General features: G+C 34.9%; 1 protein-coding gene across 7 annotated transcripts in view; it reads right to left on the bottom strand.

Moving 5' to 3' along the window:
* Positions 1-15,907, bottom strand: part of RYR2 (ryanodine receptor 2) — a 379,474-nt gene that overhangs the window by 65,175 nt on the left and 298,392 nt on the right. For all 7 annotated transcript variants that reach the window (XM_057414543.1, XM_057414545.1, XM_057414546.1 and 4 more), the window contains 10 exons: positions 15,624-15,862; positions 13,478-13,559; positions 11,883-12,013; positions 10,098-10,418; positions 8,485-8,725; positions 8,083-8,170; positions 6,442-6,534; positions 5,943-6,113; positions 4,923-4,982; positions 612-746 (listed from right to left, as the gene is read on the bottom strand). In XM_057414543.1, coding sequence (XP_057270526.1) covers positions 612-746; positions 4,923-4,982; positions 5,943-6,113; positions 6,442-6,534; positions 8,083-8,170; positions 8,485-8,725; positions 10,098-10,418; positions 11,883-12,013; positions 13,478-13,559; positions 15,624-15,862 — 1,561 coding nt within the window. The remainder of the gene's footprint in view (positions 1-611; positions 747-4,922; positions 4,983-5,942; positions 6,114-6,441; positions 6,535-8,082; positions 8,171-8,484; positions 8,726-10,097; positions 10,419-11,882; positions 12,014-13,477; positions 13,560-15,623; positions 15,863-15,907) is intronic.

Below are 15,907 nucleotides of genomic sequence, written 5' to 3'. Positions count from 1 at the left end.
CTACCAACAGCAAGCTTCTAGATTATTGAGATTTTTCTGAATTTTAATGCCAGTTTGATTTGCTAAATGTTTATATTCTTGCCCACATTCAGGCAAACTTCATATAGATTTTGTCAAGCTGATGTTCTTCTTATGGCTTTTGAAAATAGTACATAGTAAATAGCTTTCTAAAGCTATCTATAGAAAAACTGTGTATCAAATCAGCTGACTGCCCTACTCCATGCAGTTACAATATGTGGCTTCTAACCAGATATTTCCATAGGCAGCTTTAATAATACTTTAATAATTTAAGAAGCTCAACTGAGGAAAAACACCTTGAAAAAAAAGGCATTTTTTTAATCATTAAGTTGTTTTACTCACATTTCGTAGTCCATTGGCAATTTAGCCATTACTTCCTGCTAGGTGAAATGCACCAGAAGGAAGCTACAACATAGGTATCACTTTCTTAATCCCTCTCCAAAAGAAATTATTATTGCAGCTGCTGTAAACACACTGTGTGATTGACATGACCACAGCATGTAACATTAAAGACAGCATGTGAAAGCATAACTGAAAGGCTGAATACCTCTGTTTAGATTAAGAAGCAATGGAATTGGGAAAATGTGTCTAACCTGTTCCAGGTGAAAGAGTACATTAGCTATATCAAGGACCCTTTCCACAGTCTTCTCCGGATCTGAGGAATCTTCAGTCCTGTTTGGTAAATCTTTGTAAAGTGCCATCTGCCACCTAATGGCGGGATCCTCAAGCTGCAGGAGAAAGATTTCATGTGTCACCAAGGAAAATGTTCTAAACGTAGGGTCAAACAGTTTAACTAGCACGGAAGTTGCTTCAAAGAACAACAGAAGGGCTTTATATGGCTAACCCACATCTTTACATGGCTAAACCCTACAGGGTCCACTACAAAGACTGGGAGAACAAAATTAATGACTGATTTGTACAGTGTTTCTTGAGAGCTTCCAGAGGACTAAAAGTCTAAAAATCATACAAAGAACAAACAATCATGGGCCAACAAACAGCACTGGCAACAGCAATTAATATATTATTTGAGGAAAAGTAATGAGTATGAGGTAGATAGACATAACGACATTGACATTCCAATTACTAAGCCAAAACAATTGTTGCTCTTTCAGTTGGGATTATTTAGTTTTCAGTCATGGAAATCAGTAATACTGGTCTTATTTATGATTAGGGCTTTTTTATTTCAGTTTTTTCAATTGTTAAAAAATCCTAATTTTAATGATCGCTAGCTAAATATTAATTTTACTGATTGCTAGCTAATGAAAAGTTAGTTTATGAAAACAGATTCAAGATGCATTTTACTACAAATTGTAAAGAACTGCATGAAAAAGTGGGGTTTTTTCCTTATTTTTCTCTTTGCATTTCATTTTTTCCATTTCAGTGATCTGTGATTCTCTGTTTTACCAGTAACAATGTCTTTTTTGGTTCATTTTGTCTCCCCAGTGCTTCTGCTAATCAACACTGATGCAACATACTTCGTGACCCCCTCTTGTGTCAATGACACTGAAGGCAAATGCAATGAGTAACCCATTTTACTGAGAAGCTGTGGCCAGTGATCATTCCTGATTGATTGTGCAATTTAGCTTTACATCATGCTGGCCCAGATTCCTAGAGCATTTAGTAGCCTAAACCCTACAGATTCAAATAGGGCTTAAACTCAACACTTACTTTTATAAAACATCTTTGTGGATCCAGATTTCAATTTGTGCTTAAGATGAGACAATAATGCTAATTTACTGCTACAAAACATCTTAAGATACACAGTTTACTGAAGTTCCAGGAATGATTATAAACTTACACAGTCGCTCAATAATAGTTTATTACAACCTAGAAAGCCACAATTGGCAGGCATTTCTTCCACCTTTCGGCTTTTCCATTTCTTAACAACTGTCACATCCATAGTCTTTGTGTCAGCATTTGACTGGATCATCATGAATGGATAGTCCACAAAAGATTTTTTAATCACACGTGGAGATGTCTTTTGATCTGAGGACTCCTCACATTCTATCAAGGTACAGCTTTTTTGTATAGGTAGTTTTTTAAGGGTATGAGTAGTTGACATTTCAAGGTGTGAATTAGCATGGCTGGAAGAAGATTTTGGTGACTTGAGCTTCATCCATGTCAAAATGAATGCAAGTTTCGTCATCAATTTCTTGAAATAAAAGGCTCGGTACTGAGTAACAGCATGCAGGCATGCAAGGAAAGGAAAGACAGAAACAGGGTGAAGACAAATGTAGACAAAGATAGACAAATGCATGAAACAGACGCCACAACATTAATAGCTAGATTCAGAAGGATGATTCTCAAAGAGTGCAGTTCTCAAAAAATAAATCAAGATAAATTACATTTTAGCTCTAATATAAGTGATAGAACATGATGTCTGAGAAGCAAAAGTGGTTAACAGAAAACCAGCCTTTCCGGTAAGTGGTCTTTTTCCCCTGTTTTGAAAGCCTACTGAATTTAATTTTATACATTATACTTTTTAATAATTAAGTGAAATACATAGGTTTAATGTGAACTCTAGAATGTGCAGTGCTAAATAATTCATGAAAAGATGTATTTCAAGCCACTGGGAACAAACTACTTAGCAATAAATAACAAATCATAATAAAGATAACAAACACAGTAATAAATTGAAGTACTGAAATGCTGTATTTTGTCCGTAACTGAATACTTTTCTCATACATGTCAAAAACAGAGCTTTTCAAAGCTAGCAAAGTAATGCGAAGGTAGCTATAAACTAAAGCTAGCTACAACAGCTATTTAGCTTTGTTAGCTACATTTATGTGGTTCCCTTTCACAATGTCATTTTCGACTGGGAATTCATTTTACAATTAGGAAAATCCAGTTTTAGTGCTGAAAATTTCACAGCTGGAAAATCCTTCAGTATATACTTCAGATTAGCTAAGATTACTTCCTTCTTAATTATCAAGGCACCACAAAATTTTATGAAGAAATTTTAATGTATATTTATTCTCATGTGTTACAAACAGTGGATTTGATATGTTCCTGAATAATAGCAAATTTCTAATTGAACCAAACGAAGTTCCTGAAGAGAAAGCACAGATCAAGGTACTAAGTATCATTATTCTGAGGCAACCAAGCAGTAAGGCAGAGAACTTTTAATAGCTTCATGCAGAATGCAACCCTAAAGAAACAAAATAGAAACTGAAGTATTTAAAACAGGAGGACAAGTGCTGAGAAGCAGCATGAAATGCCAGACAAGAGTTAAAACTGCATGGCTCACAAGGAGACAATATACAAAGACTGAATATGTCAGAACAGAAATACCTTTCACCATTCAGAAGACATTACTGAAGTTCACACACAAAATCACAACACAAGGTTTGTACGCTCATGGCATGCACATTACTTAAGAACTGCTGCTCATTAAGATCTTCATAAATGCTCTTTTTTTCTCCCTAGCATTTTGATGGTGTGGTTTCTTCTGCTTCTTAGTATATCACAGAATCATAAACCATAGACTTATAGAATAGTTTGGGTTGGCAGGGACCTTCAAAGGCCATCTAGTCCAACCATCCTTCAATGAGCAGGGACATATTCAACTAGATCTGGTTACTTAGAACCACATCCAGCCTAGCCTTGAATGTCTCCAGGGAGGGTGCATCCACCACCTCTCTGAGCAACCTGTTCCAGTATTTTACCACCCTCATTGCAGAGAATTTTTAACTCACATCCAGCCTGAAGTATATAATAACATTAGCTATATAAGTGTTTCAAGCTCTTCATAGGATTTAACCGAATCTTTTGTTTTCAGTGGTAAACTTTTCTAGGTCAATCCCTATAACTTAAAACTACTGGACTTTTATTTGCAGTATTTTATGAAAAACACTGTTAGCATTGCAAAATGCTGTATCCTTCTTGTGTGCTCTCAGAAACCACAAACTTCACAAAACATTCTTTGAATCTTTAGACATTATTCAGGAAAAAACATCCCATTTCCAAGTCTTAATGGAAAAAGAAAAAGAAACAAAATAAAAAATAATGTTTACTGCCATGCACTCGATTGCAGTGGAATCCAGGCTTGTAGATGATTCTTATATATGCTTTCAGAAGGAGGAAAAAAAAAAAGAAAAAGAAAAAAAGAAAAAAAGGCAACAAAAAAAAGAAAGCCAGATGTCCAACTCACATGTTTATTGTCTTGTAACCGTTTAATGAGCACAGGAAATACTAGTTAATTTTTTCCTTGAGGTGAATAAAATCTGGGGTGGGGGAAGGAGGTAAAGGACAATCCTAACTAAAGCACCATTCATAGGTCTGATTACATCTTCCTTCAGCAGAGAAGAAACATACATAATTTTATTACATGTCTATATTATGGCTTCTTCTTTGCCATTATCTGAAGCATTAATAAAACAGTTCAGCTACACTGGGCCAGTTCAAGACTTCTTCCCTAAAGCTATTCATCTGGCACTAACTGGAATTCCATAACAAAAGTCTACACTTCCCAAAATACTTTTTTTTTCCTGGATGAAAAACAGGAAGAAAACTGAGCAAAGCACTGATTTTTTTTACTTTCCAGAGTATGCCAAAGTGGCAGTTTCCTTTTACTTTATGCTTCAAACTGGTACAAAGTAACTTTGAGCATTTTGCAGATGCTATCTTGAATAACAGAAGGCAGAGTTTAAATAGCGGTAAAACTCACTTCCATCTCCAATTTCATAGTAATATGCATAAGCAGGGATTTGAAGGGACATATGTAATTGTATATAGTGCATATAAACACATTAAAGCCCTAACATTTACATGAACAAGTTACTTGATGAAATAAAAAAAGGGACCTAGAAGTTATCATAATGAGCCAAGGTAGGTCGTCATTATATAGCACCAACAAATGAATTAAAGGGAAGAAAAATCATGTTCAAAAACTCCATATAGATTACCTTGCCCTGGAGATGAAGATTACTACGGATGATATCTCGTACTTCATCTTCAGTATCTTTCTGTCAATAAATTAAAAATCATATAAATTAGGAACAGAAGGTAATTAGAAGAAGGAATAGAAGATATTATTCACACCAATGTCAACCTTGGCCTTGGTTCAGATGATGAATAAAACTGACTGCGGAAGACTGAGAAGAATCTCAGTGGCAATGCCTTTTTGTATCAGGCCACAGCTAGATATATCCAAGCTCACGGGAAAAAGTTTTGGATGGTACAATTCATAGTTGTTCACAGTAACACACAAAATGCAAATCTGAATTGAAATTACTAGTATGTACATATATACATATTTCAAACAGAGTTTGACCAAATGAAACCTGTATCATGAACACAGCCTCCTCTGATTTGCTTTTTGTTCCTTCTGGAGATCTTCTATCTATAAATATTCAGTTCAGCTGTCCAAAGGTCATATAACCCTCTAGGGTGTAAAAAGCAGCACAGTTTAAGGAGTATATTCCAAACTGCAATCAGAGTATTTCACTGTGATTTTACTCCTACAAGAACCACTTTTAAGACAGTCTATCCTTACAAAAATTCTTGCATTTACATGGGTGTGATCAAAAGGAAGTAGCTATGATATTAGACAAAGAAGTTAGGAAACATCCAGTTCTTATAAGCATTTCCAAACTCAAGCTTTATAAAACAGAACAAATACAATTTAGCATTAAAAAAATAAGAAAGAGAAATTACTTTTTAAATTTAATATCTCAATTCATATAGAAATTCATCTAGGAAATAAGTCTGGCCACACTGAAATGTTTTATGTACTGAAAATGAGATATGTGGATTACAGTCTACCATAGTCACCCAATGTGCCTTTATACAACAGAATTATAATCTTATTTGTGTCCTGCTGTAAGAATGAGGATGGGGGAAAATACTCAAATAATTGAATTATTAAATTATTATTAATTAATAGTAAAATATTTCTACTTATTTTTTGCAGAAACTGCACCTACCATACTGAAGCGATTTTTAGCCAGTGCAATCAGCTCTTGGTCTCCAGGAGCACAAATGTTTAGACCAATGGGAAGTAATCTCTTCAGTGCTGCTACAATGAGAGAGGTCTGCATAGAGTACCGGTCACCTTTTCGCTTCATCTTTTTCCTCTCCTGGTCAGAAACTGCTGCCTGCAGCATAAAGCAAAGATATAAAAGAATCCAGTATGTAATAAAAGAAGTGGCCTAGCAACTTTGTACTTGGGTCTGGTTTGACAATTTCCTCACTACCTATATAGCTGCAACCTTATCCAATGGAACATCCACTATATAATTGCCAATATTTTGCACCAATATCTTGAAAGTCCACTGTATTTCTCAAATTACTGTTTTGATTCTCAACCCAGTGTTTTCAACAGATACTGTTAGCAAAAAACAAACAAACAAAAAGTCCTTCTCCATACTTCTTCTGTCTCCTTCCTCTCTGCAAAGAGAAAAAAAAGAAAAATCTTTACACTACCTTAGACATCTTAGATTTGGTGTCACTGATAAGGAATGACATGTTGTTGATTTCATTTTGTACCACAAAGTTCTGCTCTTCCCTTTTGAAATTCTAGAAATACAGACAAGATATCAGTTAGAAGCACTTGTATGAGGAATCTATCTAAAGAAACCTTGAACAAAAATACAAATTAACTGGAAATTTCTAAAATCTACACAGAACAGAAAAGGATGAACAATAATGGCCAATATTATTTATATGACATAGCCCAGGCAGTTGTGCATTTTGGGTTGTTTTTTTTTTTTTATGTCCGTTAGAAAAAAATGTTTCGAAACAGCTATGATAAAAATCTATGATAAAAATCCTCCTGCAATTCAATATAAAAATATTGTCTGGGTTTTCCATAGTAGTAAATAATCCATTTCCTACTCTCCCCCCGCCTCCTTTTTAAATCCAATTATATTAAGATACATAGGGAACTTAAAAAAAAATCCCTGAACATATGAATACACAAGTAATCTGATGATCTACCTAGAGTGCCTGTGTAGAGTGATGTTTATAATAATCTTACATTCAAATTCAGGCACAAGTACACAAATACAAAGTTGAGAGAATGATAGTTACAGGAGAACGGAAATTTAGTATAAACAGTCTATACAGAAATCTAATACCTGAAAGTATCTAAACTCTTCTGTTGTGTTTATTTATTTTTGATTCAGTATTCACATGAATCGTGTTTTATTTTTATTTAAGCACTATCAGTGATGATGCCTGATTAAATCTTAAGGCAGATCCCTGGGTTATTGCATGTGAACCAGAGGACTCAGACTTGAGAACTAAAGGTAAATTCTGTATAAGTGGAATTAGGAAGAAATCCCTCACTGGTAAAATTTCTGAAATATGAAATAGTATCATCTAGGAAAAAAATATGCTTAGAATTCCTCATAAGATATCTTTGTTACTTTCTTGCTCTTAAACCACTTACTGACTTTCCTACATTAAATACAGCTACAGATCTAGGTTTAATAATTGAGTTATATGCCTTTAACTTTTGTTAAAGAAATACATATCTACACTGCAATAAAATCTAAGTGACCATAAGGAGAGCTGCATATTTCCTTCAGAAAACCCTTGTTGCATTAGTCATGCTGAGGACCCTCTTCCACATAATTTTTATTATAAGTTTTCACAGAAGCTCAAGCAGAAAGAATGTACAATTCACAAAAATGGACTGGTTATAAAAGGGCTTTGGGGGTGAAAATAATAGAAAAATGGGGGTAAAGACACAGACCTCAAGGAACTTAATACATATATATAAAACAAACAAAAAAAACAAACAAAAAAACCCAACCAAACAAACAAAAAACAACAAAAAATGACAACAAAACCAAACCCAAACCACTGCAAAACTCCACAACAAACAAATTGGAATTTATATGAAAATATCTATGATCACTGTTACTATGCTACAAAACATTCATCAACTTCCCTAGCTATTCAGGCATTTCAAGAGTGTCAGAAAACTGAAAGTCATTAATACCTTCCCATCTGCAGTTTCACTTCTGTCGTTAAATGTGTCTTCTCAACACAACCGATAAATAATTGATCTGCCTATTAAGAAACCTAATTAAAACAAGTAGTTACTAAGGAATTACTTACATGAGACTTTGACCAGTAAATGAAGACCTCAGCCACCATGCGGAACAATTCTTCCGCTTCAGGGTTGGGCTCTTTCAGCCATTTTGCCCTAAAATTTGGTAAAAGTGTGAAAATGCAGATGATCTTCATTGGCTTTATGCTTTCAAACCAGTTTTCAACATTTTATAAGTATACAAGCCAACAATGGCAAGCATGCATTCTTTTAATCGTTTCTGGTATCAGTGGCTTCTTGCTGTCCTATTTCAAAACCTTTAAAATCCTTCCACATTAATCCTAGGTCTAACACAATAGATTTGGATTGCACCTTTTTTTTTTCAGTGCTAGGCAGATGAAGGGATAAGAGATGGCATCAATAAACAGGAAGGTTTTACAAGATTCATTGACCCTTTCCTCTCCACATACCTGTTATAGTCCACAAATCTAATCAACAAAGGGTAGAAGGCATAGAGGTCCCGTGCCAAAGTGGTGAACTCATCTAGGATGAGCAGTTCAGCCTCCGACATGTCACCTCTGCCTTCTGCTCTTAGATGTTCTTCATCCGATACAACCACTGCTGCTTTTTTCTTTAGCTTATCCATCAGTGGCAGGAAGTGTGTCTTTAAGAGCTGTGGCTTCGCTTTGCTTATGATGGGCTGGGAAAACACTATTTAAGGTAATGAGCATTATAACATATACCTGGCCACAAAATATAAATAGAAACTTTTCCCTTTTCTTTGGATCTTATTTCTAGGCTTCAGAGTAAAATCCTGCCCCCATTGAAATCAGCAGAAGTTTTGCCAAGAATTAAATGTGGCCAGGATTTCACATAGTGAAAACTATCAATTCACATAGTGAAAACTATCAATTCACTTTGTCACTACGAGGGCAGAAATTACAGCTTCACAGACTAAGCTTGCAAGATCATAAATACCTCTTTATTGCATGCTGTCAACATATTGGTATTTGGCTGCAAGATTTTAGTGAGTAATGTAGAAATTGTTTATGGTGTGTAACAGTGGACACCTATATAGCTACATAATGCACACCCAAGCTTTCTCAGCCACTTGCTCCTCTTTTGAATCTTGCTTTTTAGCTTGAGCAAGTAAGTGGAAAGCATGTTCTAGTTATTCGCAAACCTACTGAAGCAGCCTGCTTGCATTTTTTATGCACATTAGGACAGTGGAAGGATTGTGCGTAGACAGAAATTAGACCATTTCAGCCATCCAGCAACCAGCCATTTGAGACTTGATAGCACAAGCTGTTTGCATATCTATTCAGAAAAATGAATATGTAAATTAACAATTCATCTGGGCCCATTAGTTCAAACCAACTTGTAATGTATCGATTAGATGACAAAGAATTTTAGGCAGCTATCCTAAAAGCAAATTACATTACTAATCCTCAAAAGACTAAGAACGCGGACTGCTACCATGAATGGAATTACTACAACAATAAGTATTGGAAAACCATAAGAAAGCCTAATTGAAAAATTAAATTCACAAAATTGTAATGACTTTTCCTTACAGACTGTAACACTGAGAAAGAAATCGTTTCAGAATAAATTTTAAGGTGTCACAATGAAGTTAACATAAGGATTCATACGTTACATATGTTTCCACATTTCATTGTGATACAGATCTTAGATATACAGCTTCAAATCAGTATTTTAAGGATCCAGCACTCATACAGAATAGTAAGAAGCTGCGTAATGATTGCAAATGGAAACCTGCTGCATAATGAAAATGGCCTAAATTACTATAGTTCTTCAATATACTGCAAAAAGTGCATGTACATATTCTGGAGAAAACGAAATATTCTAAAGGTACTTCTTATATTACTTATTAAGAGATTAAAATGTGCTGCTTACACAGCTCATTCTTCATACTTCTGGTTAATCAATATCTGTATTGCTTAAAAATGTAAAAATAGAGGTGCTGTTCTGCTCAATTTTAACAAGGGAAATTCACAGTAATTCAGAACGTGCATGTGTATATATATTCTGAATATACACACATTTGTTTGTTTTTACATCTTACCTGCTAATCTCTTCATCCAGGCTCCTTCATCAATACCAAGGTTGTTATAGATGATTTTCAATATGTTACCCAACAAAGTGTTCATGTGCTCTGACGTTAAAGCTGTGCAACACATTTCAGCCTTGTCTGGATTGTTTTCTGGCCCATGCTCCCACCAGTGTGACATGTAACTACATAGCATAGGCAGTATTACTTCCATGATATGTGGCATTTGTGTGTAACGAATACCAGACTCTGCCAGTTCCACAATTTCTTCCATTAGCTTCACCAAGGAAGGAATATTTGGGCAAACCTCTTCTACACTAGTAGGCAAATTGAGAACTATTAGGGAAAAAAAAAAAATCAAAAAATCAATAAACTAAATCATAGAGGGAAAATAACTATTTTTAATTGTTATTCCATAAAAATTATGGGGTTTATTTACATTTATTCCCTTCCAATATAAGGAAAAAAAAAACACCACAAAAAAAAAACAAACTAAAACAAACAAAAAAATCAAACTCAACATTAAAACCCAAGTACTCTCATAGCATTGAATAATAAATCATTTTTATATAAGGTTCAATAATACAACTTTTTTTAATAAAAATAATTCCTATATGGAAGCTTTAAAAATGTAATTATTAGAGAATGGATTCTAACAAATCAAAATCAAGCTTAAATTTCATAATGTCTTCCAACATAAGTTTTGAAGTTGAGGAAACAAATTAATGCAATGAAACATCTCTCCACTACACGTCAGATGAGACATCAAATGCAAAGAGAAGAAAAAAATCATCGCCTGACATAACAAATGGAACAGATTCTGAGAAACTGACTTCTGGAGGTGAATTTATGACTGTAAGTATTTACTTTTCACGTTTTTGAATGATCAGCGCCTTTCTCTGAAAAGAGAAATATGTTGCCTGTATTTTGGGGGTCAGTTTCTTTCATTTACGAATAAATATCTGTAACCACAACTGTGAGCTCTTCAGTATCTAACATCTGGACGTACACATACAATCACACACACAAGTATCTATATATTGAACATTTAGCCTGCAATATGTAAATCCACGTGTTTGTACCTACATAGCCTCAGGCTAGTGTTTTTCAAAACCAGTCCCTTCTACTCAGACCCAAATACATTTTATATAGCCATCACAGTCTCCTTAAAGCAGAGTTTGTAGAGTTTTTGATGTAACTTCTCTACCGGAGGAGCAAGTACTGTGCATGACCTTATTCAACAATTGTGTTTTACCATAAGAAACATCAAGAGTTTCATAATGGAACACAGCGGTATGCAAAATATACATAATGTTACTAGAATGTATCTGTACTGTCTTGTATTTCAAACAAAGATTTACATACTCCTCTGCAGTGTATTCACTTTCTAAGGGTATAGTATGTACTTAATACAGGCAAAGGTAACTTCCTTCAATTGCAAATATGTACGATTTAGGATCCAATATTGCATACAGAAACTGAGGCACTAGAGTTACATAATTTTATCATCAAATATAAAACATCTCAGATACCAAAAATGTGCAAAGTCCATTCAATAAATTGATTCCAAAGTGGTATTTTTTGCATGGTATCTCAAAATGAAAACATTGGTTATCTTTAGAAACATTAAAAAAAATATTTTAACAGACTTAGCTGACTGATTTTGGAAAGAAATACAACCAAGAGATTACAAGAAAATTCTTGCACTATAAAATACATGCAAAAATATATGTATTAAGGCAAGTAGCATTTATAGTGAAATTGTGTTTTCATAGCCATCACGTGAGTTTCTGGAAATACCTGCTCTGTCTCTTGCATTCTTGGTATTGTAAATGGAGTAGATATTATGCTTGTTCAAATGAGTTTCCAAAAAAGCCACTGGAAAGGCACCTGAGAAAGCAGCTAAGCATTCTCCTAGTGCTGATCGTTGCCTGTGAATTAACAAACATTGTTAAGGATACACATCTTTGATGACTGAGTGCACCTCAGGATAGTTGTATACCAGCCTCATTTTTGTTCTAAGATGAGTTTGTCTTTAAAGAGATAAGTCACTACATTATTAGGATCATTAACACAAGAACAGGTTATAGAAACAAATCCAGCAAACTAGTACTGCTAGTACATGAACGAAATGTTAAGATATAAAATGTCAAAGGTGGCCTGCTTAGCTGAGAGCAAGTGAGGAACATGCAGGGAAAAGCCAAAGTCATCATAACTGTGGTTTGTTCTATTGCTTTCCTCTCAGTTTTACTGTCTTTGTAATCTCTCCTGTTAAGAAAAAGCTACTGAACAGACCGAGAGACCAAATACAACTCTCATTTTGCTTGTCTGAAGTAATTTCAGACCCTGATCTAGCATGAAAGTCAAGTTTTTCAGAGAGTGGAGAACTGTTTCTAATGATCAATAACTCTGACAGATCTTGCACAAAAACATTGTTCCAATCTCTTGAAATATGACATTTATTTGATAACTAAAATTTCTTGAGTGTGTCAAAATTGTAAAAAGCCTTCCTCTATGAAGAAGTAACTGATCATGGCACTCCACTTAGGGCCTTTCAGGGGACATTTAAAACTATTCTTTGATTTCCAATTCAGTTGATCAGAGCAAGTCTTAGATATGGAAAAAATCCTTAGCTGCTGAAGCTGAGCCATACAGTTGAGAGAAATCCAGCAATTCTGTGAACTGCTAAGTAAAGGAAAAAGGGCTCCAAACTGATCAAATGATGCAACAAGATTCATCTTCAGGTTTTTTGGGGTTTGGCTTGTTTTTTTTTTTTAGGAACTCATTTTTTTCTAGATCAACGGTGAATGGCTCAATGTCCAATCTGAGACAGGGTAGCAAGTAGTGCCCCTCAGGGGTTGGTGCTGGGACTGATCCCGTTCAACGTCTTTGTCAGCAACATGGACAGTGGGATTGAGTGCGCCCTCAGCAAGTTTGCCGACGACACCAAGCTGTGTGGTTCAGTTGATACGCTGGAAGGAAGGAATGCCATCCAGAAAAAGCCTGGACACGCCTGAGAGGTAGGCCAATGCCAACCTCATGAAGTTGAACAAAGCCAAGGCCCTACACTTGGGTCAAGGCAATCCCAAGCACAGCTACAGGTTGGGCAGAGAAGAGATTCAGAGCAGCCCTGCAGAGAAGGGGTGTTGGTCGATGAGAAACTGAACATGAGCCAGCAGTGTGCCCTCCCAGCCCACCAGAAAGCCAACAATGCATATCAGTGTATACATGCAGCTGCATTCCACTTAATATCTGACCACCTTTTGTCTCTAAGATATCTTTCCAACAACAATCTTTTCCAACCATCTTTTCCTACATTCTTCTCTGGACTGCATATTCATGAAGCTAAACATAACCACAAATTTTAAAAATAGAGGAACACTTTTTCTTCTTACCGCTCTACATAGATACTCTTGCTGGTTCCCAGAGCATATAAACTGGCCAGTATTCTGTAACAGGAGACCTGAACATCTTCCACTAAAGAGAAGAAAAAAAATCACAGATATGAAGAGATTTTTCATTGCAATATATTTCTGTAGAACTAAAATAAGTGTCTTTTGACAGTAACTGAACTAATACTATTAAGTTACCAAAAGCAACCCACAAAAATCACTCTCTAAATACAAAGACTTCTGACCACTCAGCCCTACAGTCTTTACTCAAAACTTCCATTTACTCCAGTACCAAGTTACCAGCTGAGGTGGTAAATGTACTTCACTAGGGCAATCATTTTCTGAAATTAATGGCATACCAACTCTTTACAGATAACATCTAATTGAATAATCTGAGAATTTATTAATTTAATAAAAAATGTCAGTGAATCTTTTCTAGTTTGTCTGTAGCACTTAAAGTTTCATGGCAAATCAAGTAAAGTGCTCTAGAGTGGAAAAAAAAATATTAACGAACAAATCAATTTACAAATGTAACACCACTGTATAAAATATATTACAAAAGATAAGCAATCCTGTTAAACAGATATTTAATTCTTTTAATAACCATTTAGATATTTTAAAATTTAGACAGAGATACAAGTTAATAGCATGTACTTAATTTATACTTCAGACTGAGAAAGGATTAGAAAAATAATCCTTTAGTTCTTACGAATACTTCACCAAAGCATGTTTTGAAATTATCAAATGTTTCAGTCACAAAATTGGGAGAATAATCTTAACATCTCTTTGAAAAAAATGCTTTTCCAGCATGTACTTCATGTACACTGACCCAGCCTTTGTACATGATCACATCATGGACTACTCTGTACATACAGTAATAGTATTAGGTATAAGCACCAGCTCAAGATGCTTGCCATCAGACTAGTCAATCTTATTCTTAACAAGATGAAAAAAGTAGTTTGTAAGAAAAATTAGCCTTTCCAACTATGCTCTAGACAAAATAAATAGGCACAATTTAAATTAAATATTATTTCTCAGTTTATGAATCCCAAATTGGGTGTTTGACACCAGTGTGATGTGTGCAGAATAGCTGATTAGGAATACCAACTTGAGTGACAAAGTATCAGAGGCTAAGTATTAAGTTCCAAAACATGCAATACCAGAGGAAAAATGGTAGAAGGCATGAACATCTCGATGTATGAAAAAGTGGTTTATGATGAACAAGTGATGCTGTGAACCCCAGAGATGACTTTCTCTGGATACTGTCCCAGCCTCCTGAATTTTATAAAATTAATTTAATGAGAAAAGTAGACATTTACACTTCATCAAATTCAAATTCATCGGTACAACTCCAAATTTTCAAAAAACAGTTCCCTTAATGCTATTTTAAATGACACTTTTCAAAATTCTAAAATGAGAAAAACTGTAATTAGATATCCTTTTCTTCAAGGTCCTTCTTTCAGTTAAGTTCATAACTGACTTAGCCACACAGAACAGAATTGCTTTCTTTAGTGCAGTCTGGACAACAGAATTCATGTAGAGTTCCTAAAATATATGAAATTGAAGTTCTGTTTTGCAGACTGCAAAATTTTGTCTTGTAGAGAATGGATGTGGGAAAATAAAGGACATTAAATCTGCCATAATCAAAATCTCTACAGAAATCTCATATACAGTCTCATAAACATTCCCTTCTCCACTCACTGAATTCTTCAGGAGCTTCTTCCAGTCTTTGGATCTAAGCTGTACCCACCCAAATTCCCTGCTAACCAAAAGTAAATCAAGGTGCATGGATGATAGAATAACATCATTCTCACAGTATAACCTCATTTATAGACAGAGCAAAGACAAATTAACTTACACAAAGTAACTTTTCACAGAAAAAAAAAAAAAGGTCACACTAAATCTATGCTAAAGTTATATCCAAACTTGAGACTACTGACTGTCTAAATACAGCCACATCTGTTCTAATATTTACACAGTCTATTAAATCTACAGAATATTCTAGGTTGATTACAGTAAACGTTTGATTAAATCAATTAAAATTATGTCAAAAGGACTTGTCTTCTCTAATAAAGCTGAGAGTCTAGTAGTGCTTACTACATGACACTATAGATGTTTTAGTGGCATGGCACTTCAGATTAATACATACAAATCAAATCTTCCCCAAACTGGTGCTGTCCAATATGCTCAAATAATGAAGATAGCACTGGAAGGAGAGCAACTGTGGTATAATTAATGATTTGTGTAACTCCCTTTGGCTGGATTCTGCTGTGTGTAAATTGGCCTTGCTTAAGATTTTCCATTGTTTTCTCCAGATCCTCAGCAGCATTGTCCAAAAACGCTCTCAATGCCATCTTAACAGATTCCAGACCAGTTTTCATCACAGTCCTGTATATGGAATGCAGAAAAATAAAAAAAGAATATGCTATTAGA

Source organism: Pezoporus wallicus, unplaced genomic scaffold (genome assembly GCF_028554395.1).
Source record: "Pezoporus wallicus isolate ANWC-B61680 ecotype Strahan unplaced genomic scaffold, APGP_CSIRO_Pwel_v1 contig_8042, whole genome shotgun sequence".
NCBI classification, from domain to species: Eukaryota; Metazoa; Chordata; class Aves; order Psittaciformes; family Psittacidae; genus Pezoporus; species Pezoporus wallicus.
This window is presented reverse-complemented; position numbering and strand designations above follow the sequence as displayed.